Source organism: Sturnira hondurensis, unplaced genomic scaffold, assembly GCF_014824575.4.
Source record: "Sturnira hondurensis isolate 20B ecotype Veracruz unplaced genomic scaffold, ASM1482457v3 Scaffold0004068, whole genome shotgun sequence".
Taxonomy (NCBI): Eukaryota; Metazoa; Chordata; class Mammalia; order Chiroptera; family Phyllostomidae; genus Sturnira; species Sturnira hondurensis.
Window position 1 is genome coordinate 3,922,259 of NW_028076699.1, and position 12,832 is coordinate 3,935,090.

Here is a 12,832-nt window from a genome sequence, read left to right on the forward strand (position 1 = left end):
CTGGGCTCCCGCCCCTCCGGCTCCTGGGAGAACCTGTTGCTGGAGAAATGGGCGGGCGGCGGCGGCCACGACGAAGGGCCCTCCCTCGCCTCCGCTCGGGCCTCTCGGCGGCCCTTCTACTGTAGAGACGCTTTCGGGGCGGCCCCTCCTTTAAAGAGGGAAAAAAAAAATCTCCGACCTACAGCCGTGAGCCAGCCGGAGCCTGGTGGCGGCTCCTGCCGCTTCCGGGAGCGGAGGCGCAGTCCCGTGGCGGGAGGCGGAGGAGGCGGTGGCGGCGGCGGAGGAGGAGGAGGCGGAGGCCAACATGGCGGCGCGCAGGGCTGGGCCGGGCCGCAGCCGCGCCTGAGAGCCCCACCGCCCTTGCTCGGCTCGCGGCGCCCACGCCCGCACCCGACGTGGCCGGCGGCTGCGGAGGGCGCAGGCTAGGAGCTCCGGGGCCCGCCGGAGCACCGGGACGGCGCCCAGGCAGCCTCGCGCGGCCTGCCAGGCCGGGGACTCGCAGCTTCGCCGCCCGCCGGCCGGCGCGGCCCCGAGGCCGAAGCCATGGAGTCGGAGGAGGAGCAGCACATGACCACGCTGCTATGCATGGGCTTCTCGGACCCCGCCACCATCCGCAAGGCCCTGCGCCTGGCCAAGAACGACATCAACGAGGCCGTGGCGCTGCTCACCAACGAGCGGCCGGGCCTCGACTACGGCGGCTACGAGCCTATGGACGGCGGCGGCCCCAGCCCCGGGCCTGGTGGGGGCCCGCGGGGCGACGGCGGGGGTGACGGCGGCGGCGGTCCTTCCCGCGGCGGGAGCAGTGGGGGCGGGGGTGGTTTCGACCCCCCGCCCGCCTACCACGAGGTGGTGGACGCCGAGGTGAGGAGCGGCCACCGTGACCCCTCTCGGGGAGGGCAGTGGGCTGGAGGGGACACACCCCACTGTGCTAGGAGTGCGGGGTGAGGCCCAGAAGACGGGGACTGGAGCACCAGGCTCGTCAGGGACGGAGGTCACAGCACTGGGGTCAAGTTGGGCGACGGGCCCATTGAGAAAGGACTGAATGGGACTTGGGGGTAGTGGGCGGGATTGCGCGGCGCGGTGAGGAGGGGGTCGCCTAGGCTTAAGCCCGCCAACAGAGCGATCCTGGGTCCGGGATGGGCGGGAGAGTCCGAGGCTAGCGTCGGCGGACATAGGAGCCTGGCGCGTGCGAGGACGCGTGTTTCGGGGGTCAGAAATGGGATGCTAGAAGACTGGGTTAGGGTCCCATTTCGTGTCACCCGGCTTCAGTGAATGAGGGGGAGAAGCACCATGTTCAGATTCAGAGTCAGAGAAAAAGTGGGATGGGCCAGCCAGAGTAGTGGTCCTTTGCTAGCGGCAGGGGATGATTGCTAGGGTTAGGAATGGGGTTTGGGTTCTATTTAGTGAAGGACCAGAAAGAGAGAAGATTGGGCAGGATCTAAAATGCAGAGGGACTGGGCTGGGGCTAGGAATGACAGGACTTGATATAAGGTGGGAGAGGGGCACAGTTGCTGTAAGGTCTGTGTTGGGGGTACAGGCGGTAATAAGGTCAGGTATTCAAAAACGGTAAGGATTGGGCTGAGACCGGTTACAGGTGAGAGGGACTACGCAGTGATGGGGACTGGACTTGGAGGATGAAGCTGGGACCGAGTGTGGGTAAGGGGAGTACTTGTCACAGATAAGGTCATAAATAAGAGAAAACTAGCCTGGGAAAGGGACTGTGCGAAGGGACAGGGTGGAACATAAATGGTAGTGGAGGAGTCTGTTAAGGAGAAAGTGCCAACGAGGTGAAAGGTTTCAATGATAAATCTTGAGTCTGGGTAGAGAAAATTAGGACTGTTTGGTGTGGGATGTTAGCAAAGAACATGGTGCAGGGGGAATGAATGTAAACTGCAGTAACGATGGCAGCATGGCAGCTCATGGCAGGAATTTTGGTCAGTTTCCTTGGTTCGTGTATTTCGAAGGGTCCAGTAGAGCAGTGGGCCTAATCACAGAAAAACACATCTCCAGTTAGTGGTGTGTGTTCTTAAATAGATAAAGGAATTTGGATAATTCTTAATGAAGCTAAGCGTTCTGAGAGATTTTATTCTTAAAGTGTTATATTCTCTTAATTATATGCTTTTGCAGCATTTGCTTGGGCTGAAGTAGCTTGGGAAAGAAGGCACTTCAAAACACCAGGTTTCTTCACAGGATTTCTTTGGTTTCCAGACTTCCATGCACTTGATTGATTGCCCTGTGTTTACCCAGTATCTCAGCTGTTTCACTGACTAACCTATGGAAGTAAAGATTGTTATTCTTAGTTTGGGAATTTTTAAAAATTCTATGTCATTAAGTAACTATACTTAAGTCACTTTAAGCAATGAGCTTCTCTTTGTGAGCCCCCATGCTCCTCACCTTGTTCCTTCCAGTTTTGACCCAGTTTTGAAGTCGAGAAGAAAGCCATTGCTTTTGCTGAAGGCATTTGTACAACTCTACAAAGCTCAGTGCAATTCCCATTTTGTGCGAAATTTTATTCTTTTTTTCTGTCACATTTTAATTTTCTGTGGTTTAAAAACCAATTTAAATTATAATGCTTAATGGTACTTTACATTAGCTGTACTGCCTGTACATTTAAATACAAAGTATTGGGACAGGCTTCTTTTCATGTGACGGTAGGCTGAGGAGTTTGCTTTTGTGTAAAATCCAGAGAATTTATACCTTTTTGAGGAGTCATATCAAGCTTTTATTTCCTCTTGACCTGTCTATTTGGCAGGGGAAGCAGGGAGAGGGGGAGGGTGGACTGCAACATTTAATATTGAGATTTCACAAGGCTGGTGACCTGAGGCTGCTTTACCCAGAAGCATTTTGGCAAGAATGCAGGCAGACACAGGAACCTGGTGAGAATGTTTAACCCAGTTTTTACCTCTAGTTTTATTAATTTTGCGTGCCACCTGTGCGGCTTGTTTTTCATCTTCCCTGTAATGGGAAACTGAAGCTTCCCTTGATTTTGGGAAATAGGGAAAGATGCTAATTTTTGTTGAGCATCTACAACATGTCAGGCACTGTGCTATTTAGTTACATTACACAGTTGATTTAATCCTTATTGAGACAGTTAACATAACCATTTTAAAGATAGGATTAGTGGTCTCTCTAACTTCAAAGACTGTGTTTTTCATTCTGTTCAACTCAGGCTCTTAGGATTGCATTCATTTTAGAATTAGGAAAAATAAGGAAGGAAAGACATTTGGGGGCTACTGTACAATCTAGGAATGATGTGGCAAGCACTAAATCAAGGCATTGGGCATAGAATAATGGGTAGAATGAAAGGAGAATCATAAATTTTTAAAGCAGAAGACTTTAGAAATTGTTAGTTCAGCTGTCTTGTTTTGCATATGCATCCTTGCAGGCCCCGAAGGGGAAGTTGCTTAGCCCCACAGATCCAGTTAATGGAGAAGATGGAACTAGAACTCAGGCCTTCTCACTGCAAGTCCAGTGCATGTTCTCCCTACCAGCCGTTTGCTTTCTTTCAAAGGAAAGAGACAAGACACAGTTGTAGGTTGAAGGGGATGAAGAAGAGGGAAGCATGACAAACTGAGTGAAGTTTGTCAGTTCTTGTATGATAAGTACCTTATTTTAAATTATATAAAGCTTTATTTAATAAATAGGAAATTTTAGTTTCAGTGTCCTCCTAAAAATGTTTGGGAATATACAGATTAAAATCTAATTGTTAGAAAAAGAACAATGATTACATTTATTTTTATATTTGTAGTTTGGGGACAGGAATGATCCTCTCACTCAGTAAACAGTAAATGCCTTCCGTATACCTGGGCTGGGAGTACAGTGGTGACTTGAACAGGGAGGTTACATTCTGGTGGGTCCTAGGGCAATGCCTCTCATTTTACAAGAAGTGACCTCCCAGAGTCATGTAGCTCGTTAGGGGAAATCAGTTTAGTAATGAGGGCTCATGATATAACTAGGATTTGGCTTAAAAATTAAAATTTGGAAAGTAAAAGCAGTTAACTTCTTGTTCAGTAGAAGCCAGGAGAGTACAGATAAAAAAGACCGAGATGTCTAGCAGTACACGTAAAAAGGCACAGAGAGCCACCTTTTAAATACCTTCCATTTAAGTAAAGGCATTGTTTTGCAGAAAGTTGTGTTTGGTTGTTACTGGTACTGTTGGATGTAGATGTATGTATACGAGGTCCATCTGGAAGAAGTCCAGCCATTGCGAATGTAAGGAAAACGGTTTGCATGACATAACATAATCTAGCAGCCAAGGAGAGTGGACTGGAATGTGCATGCATGAACAATGATGACTTCACTGTACCAGTCAGTGGGGGCAAAAGACACCCTTGAATGAACATGTATACTGTGGCCGTGGCATTCAAAATGACTGAGTAGAGAAACAAATCTGCATCAAATTTTGAGTTAAACTTGAACATTCCTCCATGGAATCTAATCAGATGATTCAGAAGGCCACAGCTATGGGCAGCTAGCTGGTGATTGACAGTTCGATCATGGCAACACATCCACTCATGCATCATGTCTCATGCAGAAGTTTTGTTGAAACATCAAGTCATCCAGGTGACTCACCCCCCACTACAGCCCAGATTTGATGCCCTGAGACTTCTGGCTTTTCCCAAAACTAAAATCACCTTTGAAAGGGAAGAGATTTCAGGTCCTCGATGAGATTCAGGAAAATACAATGGGGCAGCTGATGGCGATTGGGAAAAGGTCGCAAGGCGCTTGCTTTGAAGGGGATTGAGGCATCATTGTCCCATGTACAGTGTTTCTTGTATCTTGTATCTTCTTCAATGAATGTCTGTTTTTCATATTATGTGACTGAATACTTTCTGGACAGGCCTTGCAATTTTCAATCTCTGAGTCTGGAAAGAACCTCAAGAAGCGATCCAGTTTTCATTTGAAAAAGCATTTCTTAAGAACCTTCCCACGGCTGCTAAGAGTTTGTTCTAATATTAAAGAGAGTGAGATCTCACACCTGCTGTAAATAACAGCACTGATATTTAGGACTCCCATCATCAGAGTTCTTTGCTGTTTCTCATAGAGCTAATATAAACCTCTCTGGCCATTACTAATGCCCCATGGTTCTGCCCTCCACAGAGCAGGGAGACTTGGTCCTTTGAGAATTGTGATCCTGTTCAGGGGCCAGTAGAAATCAACCAGGTGTTGTCTTGGGCATGTTATAAAGTTTAACAACTGTGAAATGTATCTTATTTATTATTAAGTCTCCTTATTTGTCTTTAGAAAATACAAAAATAATGGGGTGTTTTGCAATGAAATTGCAATTAACGGCTTAGAAATACCTTTCTGTGGTAATTTATGTTCTTAGAAGTGGCATTTAATATGGTAAACTCCTTGTTTTGTTCCTGTTTTAGTGTGGACATTCCTTCTGGAGTTATCTTGTCAGAAGTGCTTGCAAGATTTCATTGCTTCTTTGTTTTTTAAGAGCCCCAAAGTTGGTCCCGCTATAATAATAGATTTAAGTCACATTAATTTGTAGTTCCTAACTCATTTCTGCCTCTCTTCTTTCCCCCTTTGGTAGTAAGTGGTAGTTGTAAATGAATTAAAATTGTAATACCATCAGTATTCATATTAAAGTTTACATTAAAATGTATGTTCTTCCCCCCCAAACCACACAATCCTAGTGTATTTGAGTGTGAAGTAAATATCAAGTTAATTATTAGTGATTTGAATATATGACCCATAGGTTGCAATTTACTATGAGATTGTGATTTATTATGATTTGGTAACTTTTTAAAAAATTCCATTTAAAGGTTATACAGTAAAAAGTAAGATTGAAAAAATTAGTTGACAGTAGATGAAGTAAATATAAGGAGTCTGAAAGGTATAGCCTAATTTCTGAAATAAATTTCTTTATAATTAGTATATATACATCTCCTTTGGGAGTTGGGCCCTGTGAGTTCATCTAACGGTTAGGTTCTCACCTTGCAAGTAAGCTGGCCACATGCTATAAGAATGAGTGTACTCTGGCTTGAAGGAAACACTGTGTGTGTCAGTGAGTCACGTGGATATACACAGCCTAATAATGTTGTTACCTTAGAATTTGAAACTATTAGAAAAGTAATATTGTGATGTTTTAACAATTTGAGGAAACAAAGTTCAACTTTAATACTATTAAGTAGCAGGTTTCAATTTACTGTATATTTTTATGTTTACTGCTCAAATGTCATAGATTTGAGTCTGAGTGTGAAGATGAAAATTTTTCTCTTTTATTAAGAACTGTTATATTTAGAAAAATTTAGTTAAATCGTATTTTTCATATCTGGAGCTCAGTTATGAGGATTTTTTAAAAAAATTTGGAACACCACCTGGCTGGTGTAGCTCAGTGGATTGAGCGCGGGCCTGCGAACCACACGATCGCGGTTCAATTCCCAGTCAGGGCACATGCCTGGGTTGCAGGCCAGTTCCCAGCAGGGGACTCACGAGAGGCAACCATACATTGATACTTCTCTCCTTCTCTTCCCCTCTAAAGATAAATAAATAAAATCTTTAAAAAAAAATTTGGAACACCAGAGAAAAATAGGACGTTAAAATCCATAAGTTTAAGCCATTTCAAAATACTCCCATAACATTTAATGCACTAAAGCTCATACTTTCCACTCATTTGTGTTGTAACTTTTTAAAAAAGATTTTATTTATTTCTTTTTAGAGAGAGGGGAGGGGAGGAAGAAGGAGAGGAAGAGAAATACCAGTGTGTGAGAGAAACGTCAATCAGTGTCCTCTGTGCACCCAAGCCAGGGGCCCAGTCTGCAACCCAGGCATGTGCCCTGACGGCAGGAACTGAACCGGCAACTTGGTGACCTTGCACTTTACTGAACTTTTTTTTTAAAACATAGTTCAAATGATTTTTAGTATTAGGCTTCCTAGCAAATTAGAAGTAGCAAATTAGAAGGGTTTTATGGTAGACCAAACATGAGGTGATGAGCTGTTAGAGGCAAGCACATTAACGATAGAAGTGAGGTCGCAAGCAGCTCAGTGGTAAAGGAGGGGATAGGAAAACTTTCAAAGCAGACTCAACCAAAACAGGCCAGCCAGTTGTATAGAACACAGATGTATAGAGCAATATGAAACAGCTCTCTGTGCTTCATGACCCGGAAAGGATAACTATTTTTAATGGTGCCACACTCAGAAACTGTTTCAGGATGCTCTGTTTAGGAAAGGTCAGGAATGTGTAACACATTTTAGCAAGGTTTCAGCTAAAAAAAAAAATAGAAGGCAGAAGTTGGGCACATAAAGAAGTAAGCTTCGGGTTTGGAAAATTCTGAAGATACTAGAATGCAGAGGCACTACTAAGAAAATTTGGCTTCCTGTTCCAAAAGTGAATGTTTATCTCTCGTCCTTGAGGGTAGTTTTGGTTTCTTTTTCACATTTGTATTTCTTACTATCATAGGAATTTTTGTCATTCATTATTGAAACATTTTTTAATCACAACTGATTTATACATTTTTTCATAAGTTTTTATTACTAAATAACGGTTATTGTTGATAATCTCTGTGATGAGTTTTTGGATAGTACTTTTATATAATTGTTTCATTTTCATGCTATGTTTGTGAGTTCATTTCTCTATCCCACAGGGAGAAGCCTGTTTTCCTCCATTGGTGGCTTATGTTTTTTAATTTCTGTAAAAGGGGGGGGGCTGAGGGAAGTGGAATCTATTTCTTTTAGAGATTAACCTTAAATTAGTTAATGGAACAAATGTAGGTTTGGTTTATTTTTAAGTATTCTGTAGAAGAGAACTACCACAATTAAGTCAAAATTTTATTCTGATAGTCTTCCCAGAAATTGAAATGCAAAGATCTGTGTAATCTTTTTCTAGAGCTGACTTGAAGATTTGCCTTTAATTTTTCTTAGAGATAAATAACATCTTAGGTGCCCAGCAAAGTCTTCTCCCTTCCAAAGGTAAGCTTCATGGCTCTGGCACTCAGGTTCCTTTCCTTAGTAACGTAGCCAGTTATTTGTATTGTGAAATTCAGTTGACACTCTTCAATATGCTTTCATTTAAGTTTAAGGTATTTGTGTTAGAAGTATTTATCTAGAATATTAGATGGCTTCTGATTAGTTCTTGTTGTAAGAAAATTGGCTGGGAAGATGTGACTCACCAAGGCTTTTCAAATTTGAGTCACAGTTTAAGCCTTAATGGAATTTCTGTTCAGTTGCTTTTCCTGACCTTCTCTTTCTCTGCACGCTTCCCCGAGGTCTCACCTAATATCTCAAAGCATTTTGTCTTATTAATTGTTTTAAGGATGTTGGTTTTTCTCAGTCCAGTGTGTTTCGATTGGCCTTTAGATTACCTGCCAGCTATTTAGTACTCTCAGAGGTCTGAGACTGTATTTTAAAAACAGCTGTGGTTAGAGCATAGCTTTGCTTTGCTGAAGGGATGGAAAAGAGATACACATCTGGCCACCACAGTTTTCTCTTGTCACCTCTGTCTCCTGTGACGTGTGGCAGTATCAAGATGGTGGTTGGACTGTTGGTAGGCTCTACACCCAGTCCCGCCAGTGGTTTTCAAGAAGCTTTCTACTCACTTGACTCTGTTCCGTACTCTCTCCCATGTCTGTTTGCTCATTGTTAAGCGGGCGGGACAGCTATTTGTGGTATTTTCGCTAAATGGAAAATATTTTTTTAACTCAAGATTTATATTAAATAATAGTAAAAGTCAAATTCCAATGATAAAAACAGACATTAAACTAAAATGTCAGTGCAACAAAAACAGTTTATAGGCCATTTTAACAAAATAGCCATCCATTTAAAAGGTTTTCACTGAGCACTTACTGTGTGCTAGGCACTGAGCTAAGTGTTGGGAATACACTAGTAAGTTAATCACACAGAAGTGCCTTGAAGAGTTGAGGGTTAAATATGAAAGACTTTAAGTATGTCTACCCAAGTCATTTAAATAGTGCCTCAAGAATTTTTTGTGATGTAATTTGACCTCTAATGGTATCCACTGCCAGAAACCAAGTGATTTCTTTTTCAAGATATGTCTGTTTAGTGCTATGGAAATGTACAGAATTTGTATTTATTTACTTGTTGAACGTTTAATATTAGTAAGTTGGTGATTCTCTCAACTAGTATTCTTTTAAAAACAGTGCCAGTTATTTCAATCAAACGTCATTATGTTTTGTTCTAAAATCATGAATGTTTACATTTGTCCCTGAAAAGAGAAATTGCTCTAGGAACTAGTCTTATTGTAGGTTAAAAATCTCTTGAGGTTGTTGATAATACAAACAAACTATTTTAGAGGAATGTTGTTGACTTGTGCAAGTGTTGTAGAAAGACTTACGGTGGTGGGGAGAGTAGTGACTCTGTAAACGAAGACCTGTCTGGGAGTAGTAGCATTAGAAGTCCTTATGGGTATGTTAATTACTTATTATTAGTATTTTGCTTTTTGTAGTCAGTTTTATGTTGGAGTAGACTTTCTTTGCTAAAATAATACTTTGAAAGTGTTAATAATTTTCACTCTGTACGATTTACTTCTCGTGATGTCTGCTTCATTTGAAATGTTTTGGTGAATTGCAATAGCAATGGGCCATCCTGTTTATCGTATCTGTTTTTGAGAAAATGTCAGGGGTGTCTTGAGCAGTCAGTGCTGTCACTGTTGAAGTTATACCAGGCAAAGATTTTACATATGTATAAAAATTCATATCATAATGACAGTTGGTTTATGATGTACTGACATCTATAGAGAATAATAAGCAATTCCTGTTTGCTTTTCATTACTTTGAGGGTATTATGGTTGGAGTATAAAACTTATCTGTGGTACCCCTGGCCAGGTGGCTCAGTGGGTTGGAATGTTGTCCCATACACCAAAAAAAGGTTGTGGGTTCAATTCCCAGTCAGGGCACATACTTTGGTTATGGGTTTGATCCCCGGTCAGGGCATGTATAGGGGGCAACCTATTGATGTATCTCTCACATTGATGTTTTTCTCTCTCCTTTCCTCTCTCTAAAATCAATAAAAACATATCCTCGATTGAGGGTTAAAATAAATAAGTAAATACATACCTACATACAGCTAACCTGTGGTAAAGGAATTCTAAGCATTTTTACAAGAATTGAAGATAAAAAACAGTGCAAAGTTACTTTGGATTCTCCCAGTTCATAGTGATTATAACACTGAAGAAAAATATCAAGAGTTCTTAGCAAACCCTCCTCTTCTTGGTGGGGGTCAGGCGTGTGGTCCCGATCCCCGTAATGTACAGAGGGAGAGGGAAAGGGCTCCAGCCCCCTCGGCGTCATGTCTTCAGTACCGACAGTTTCCAGTCTGCTGGCTGTATCCTCAAGTGCTGGGACACGGTATAAGAAAAAAAAAAAAAAAGAAGAAGAAGAAGAATACTTAGCAAGCTCCATTCCATAAAACAAAAATACTCTGTGTGGATCTGAGAGTATTTCCAGTCTTTCACTTTCCCTATTCCAATAAACAAAACTACCAGTTGCAAATTTAAGGATCGAAATTGAAGAGCTGGAAGGGGCCGTGTGGATCGTATGCTGCTAAAATCTTGTCATTTCGGAGAGAGGACCTCTTTTATCGTTAGCAGAGTCGGGAAGGGAACCCAGCATCCTGCTTCACAAGGTCTGTTTTGTATACCAGATTTTTAGGACTGTAAGATGCACTGGACCATAAGACCCACCTAGGTTATAGAGGAGGAAAATAGGGGGAAAGATTTTAAAGCAAAAAATGTGGTAAAATATTTAATAACCTGCGACCCCGCTTCACTGCCGCCCCCCCTCCCCATAGCGAGTGGGGTAAGCTACATTCGGACTATAAGACGCACCCCCCTTTTCCTCCCAAATTTGTGGGGGAAAGTGCATCTTATAGTCCAGAAATATGTTATTTTACCACACTATCTTTCTGACATGAAGTCTTTTTCTGTAGTTCATCTTTAGTATATCATCCTTCCTCATAAATTTGCTGTGTTTTAATCACCACTATTTCCTTCCTTAGATATTAGTTTGGGTTAGGGAGACAAAGTTGACATTTGATTTGTTTTTCCCCCTCAACGGTATTTATCTTGTTTGTCTTGCTTTCCTATGCAGCATTTTTTAAATGTCAACCCTTGTTTAATAAGTTTTAAGAAGGTGGTGGGGTTGCGGAAGGGAAGGTTGAGCAAATGCTGTCACTTGTGAAGGTGCTGTGTCCGTCTACTCAGTATAAAGCTGACAAGGGTTAGCATGCTCCGGCGTGAGTTCATCCACAGCGTATCAATCTCTTGAAACAGTGTGCCACCTGATTTGTCTGTTTCAGATGTGTGTCTTTCACTTCCTTAAAATTGCCTTTTTGTTCTCTGTCAAATACAGTATTTATCATAAATATCAACTAAGACATTACATACTTGTAGCTTTGAAATTAAACATTTTGAATGATACCTTGGAGGACAGGTGTTAATATGCTAAAAAGATAATAGTTGTCTTAGATTATATATTTTAATGAATATAGAAACGTATCCTTAGTGTATATTGATTAACTCTTAGAAGATACCTTTAAAAAATTAGTCTTAAAATATGCCAGGTCCTTTCATGACTCCATGCCTGCGTACATGGCTTTTCCTCCTACCTGGCATGTCCTCCTCATCATCCCTCTTTCCCCTTTTCTTGCTGTATTAGAGTAGGAGAATCAGTCCAAGCGCTGCGTGACATCAACTTGATCCTCGCGCTTGACCCTTTCTCCACAAAGCAGTTAACACAGGCTTACAGTTGGCAGAGAGAGGAAATGAACAGCCCTGGCGTTTCAGTGTAGCAAGTCCTGTGAGACTTCAAGTGCTAGCAATACCGCAAGTACCATTAATCGGGTTTGCTAATGGCCTGTTAGAGCTCAGCACCTTGCATTGCACTTCTTCCCGTTCATTGTTCCCCTCCTCCTAGGGAAAGGTCACTTCTTAAGTTGGAATAGAAACCCTTTCATATCTCTGTCATAACATTTATTGTATTTTACTGGGATTACTCATTTATTTGTCACCCAGACTAAATTTTAAGTCTTTTGAGGATGGGGTCTGCTCCTCTGTATTTCCTATTAAGTCCAGGGTTACACTTGACATAGCAAGTGCTAAATTAAATGAAAGAGTCTGATTTGGAAAAGATTTGCATTACCATTTTTGGAACACATTTTCCTTTGTTCACATACATCAAATAGTCTCTTAAAGATAACTTTGCCCAAAATAACCTAAACTATAACTTGTAGGTAACATATATTTTGGTAGTCTTTTAACAGATTTCTGTCATGTTTTTTACTCGTTTCACAGTTTGTGGGAAGGAACTTCCGTTGAACTGTTGCAGATGTCTTTATAATGGGCACCATTTTGGACATAACGCATTAAATCTGAACTCTGGTATTTGGTAATACTGCTTCGTAGTTTTTTTCCTGTAAGTCCCAGAGAAGACTGTTGCACGTAGGAAAGAGCCTAACACATGCTAAAACAAGCAAACTTTTTGTTAGCCTTTGGTAGGACTGTTTGCCAGTTAATATAACTTTGTTACATGGCATATTGAGCTTTACCTTAGTAAGGAGAAAAGTATTTGGAGAGATTGCATTTCTGGAGAAGAAAGAAAATGTATAATATAATATATACATAGCTATGGTATAATTAAAACAGGAAACTGATTTTTAGAATTTTTTTGTTTCAGGTTGTCCTATTTGTTTCATTTATTACTCTAATAATGATTAATGAAGTTACTATTAATCCGAATTTATTTTGAAATAAAACTACTGAGACACTGTTCAGTTTTTTACCTCTCCTTTCTCACCCCAGGGTTACAAACAGGGTGGGGTGGTGTAGAGGGGAAGTAGGAGGAGGAAAGAAACAGTAGTGTGGGAACCA

At 41.7% G+C, this 12,832-nt stretch overlaps 1 protein-coding gene and 1 non-coding gene across 3 annotated transcripts in view; both read left to right on the forward strand.

Moving 5' to 3' along the window:
- The first annotated feature begins 388 nt into the window (after positions 1-388).
- The window catches only part of USP24 (ubiquitin specific peptidase 24), a 135,125-nt gene continuing 122,681 nt past the window's right edge, over positions 389-12,832 (forward strand). For both annotated transcript variants that reach the window (XM_037043173.1, XM_037043174.1), the window contains exon 1: positions 389-861. In XM_037043173.1, the coding sequence (XP_036899068.1) occupies positions 544-861 (318 nt within the window). In that variant the 5' untranslated portion in view covers positions 389-543. The remainder of the gene's footprint in view (positions 862-12,832) is intronic.
- LOC118985067 (small nucleolar RNA SNORA57) lies at positions 10,166-10,314 on the forward strand. The gene has a single exon (XR_005066051.1). It is a non-coding gene; the product is annotated as a small nucleolar RNA SNORA57 (small nucleolar RNA).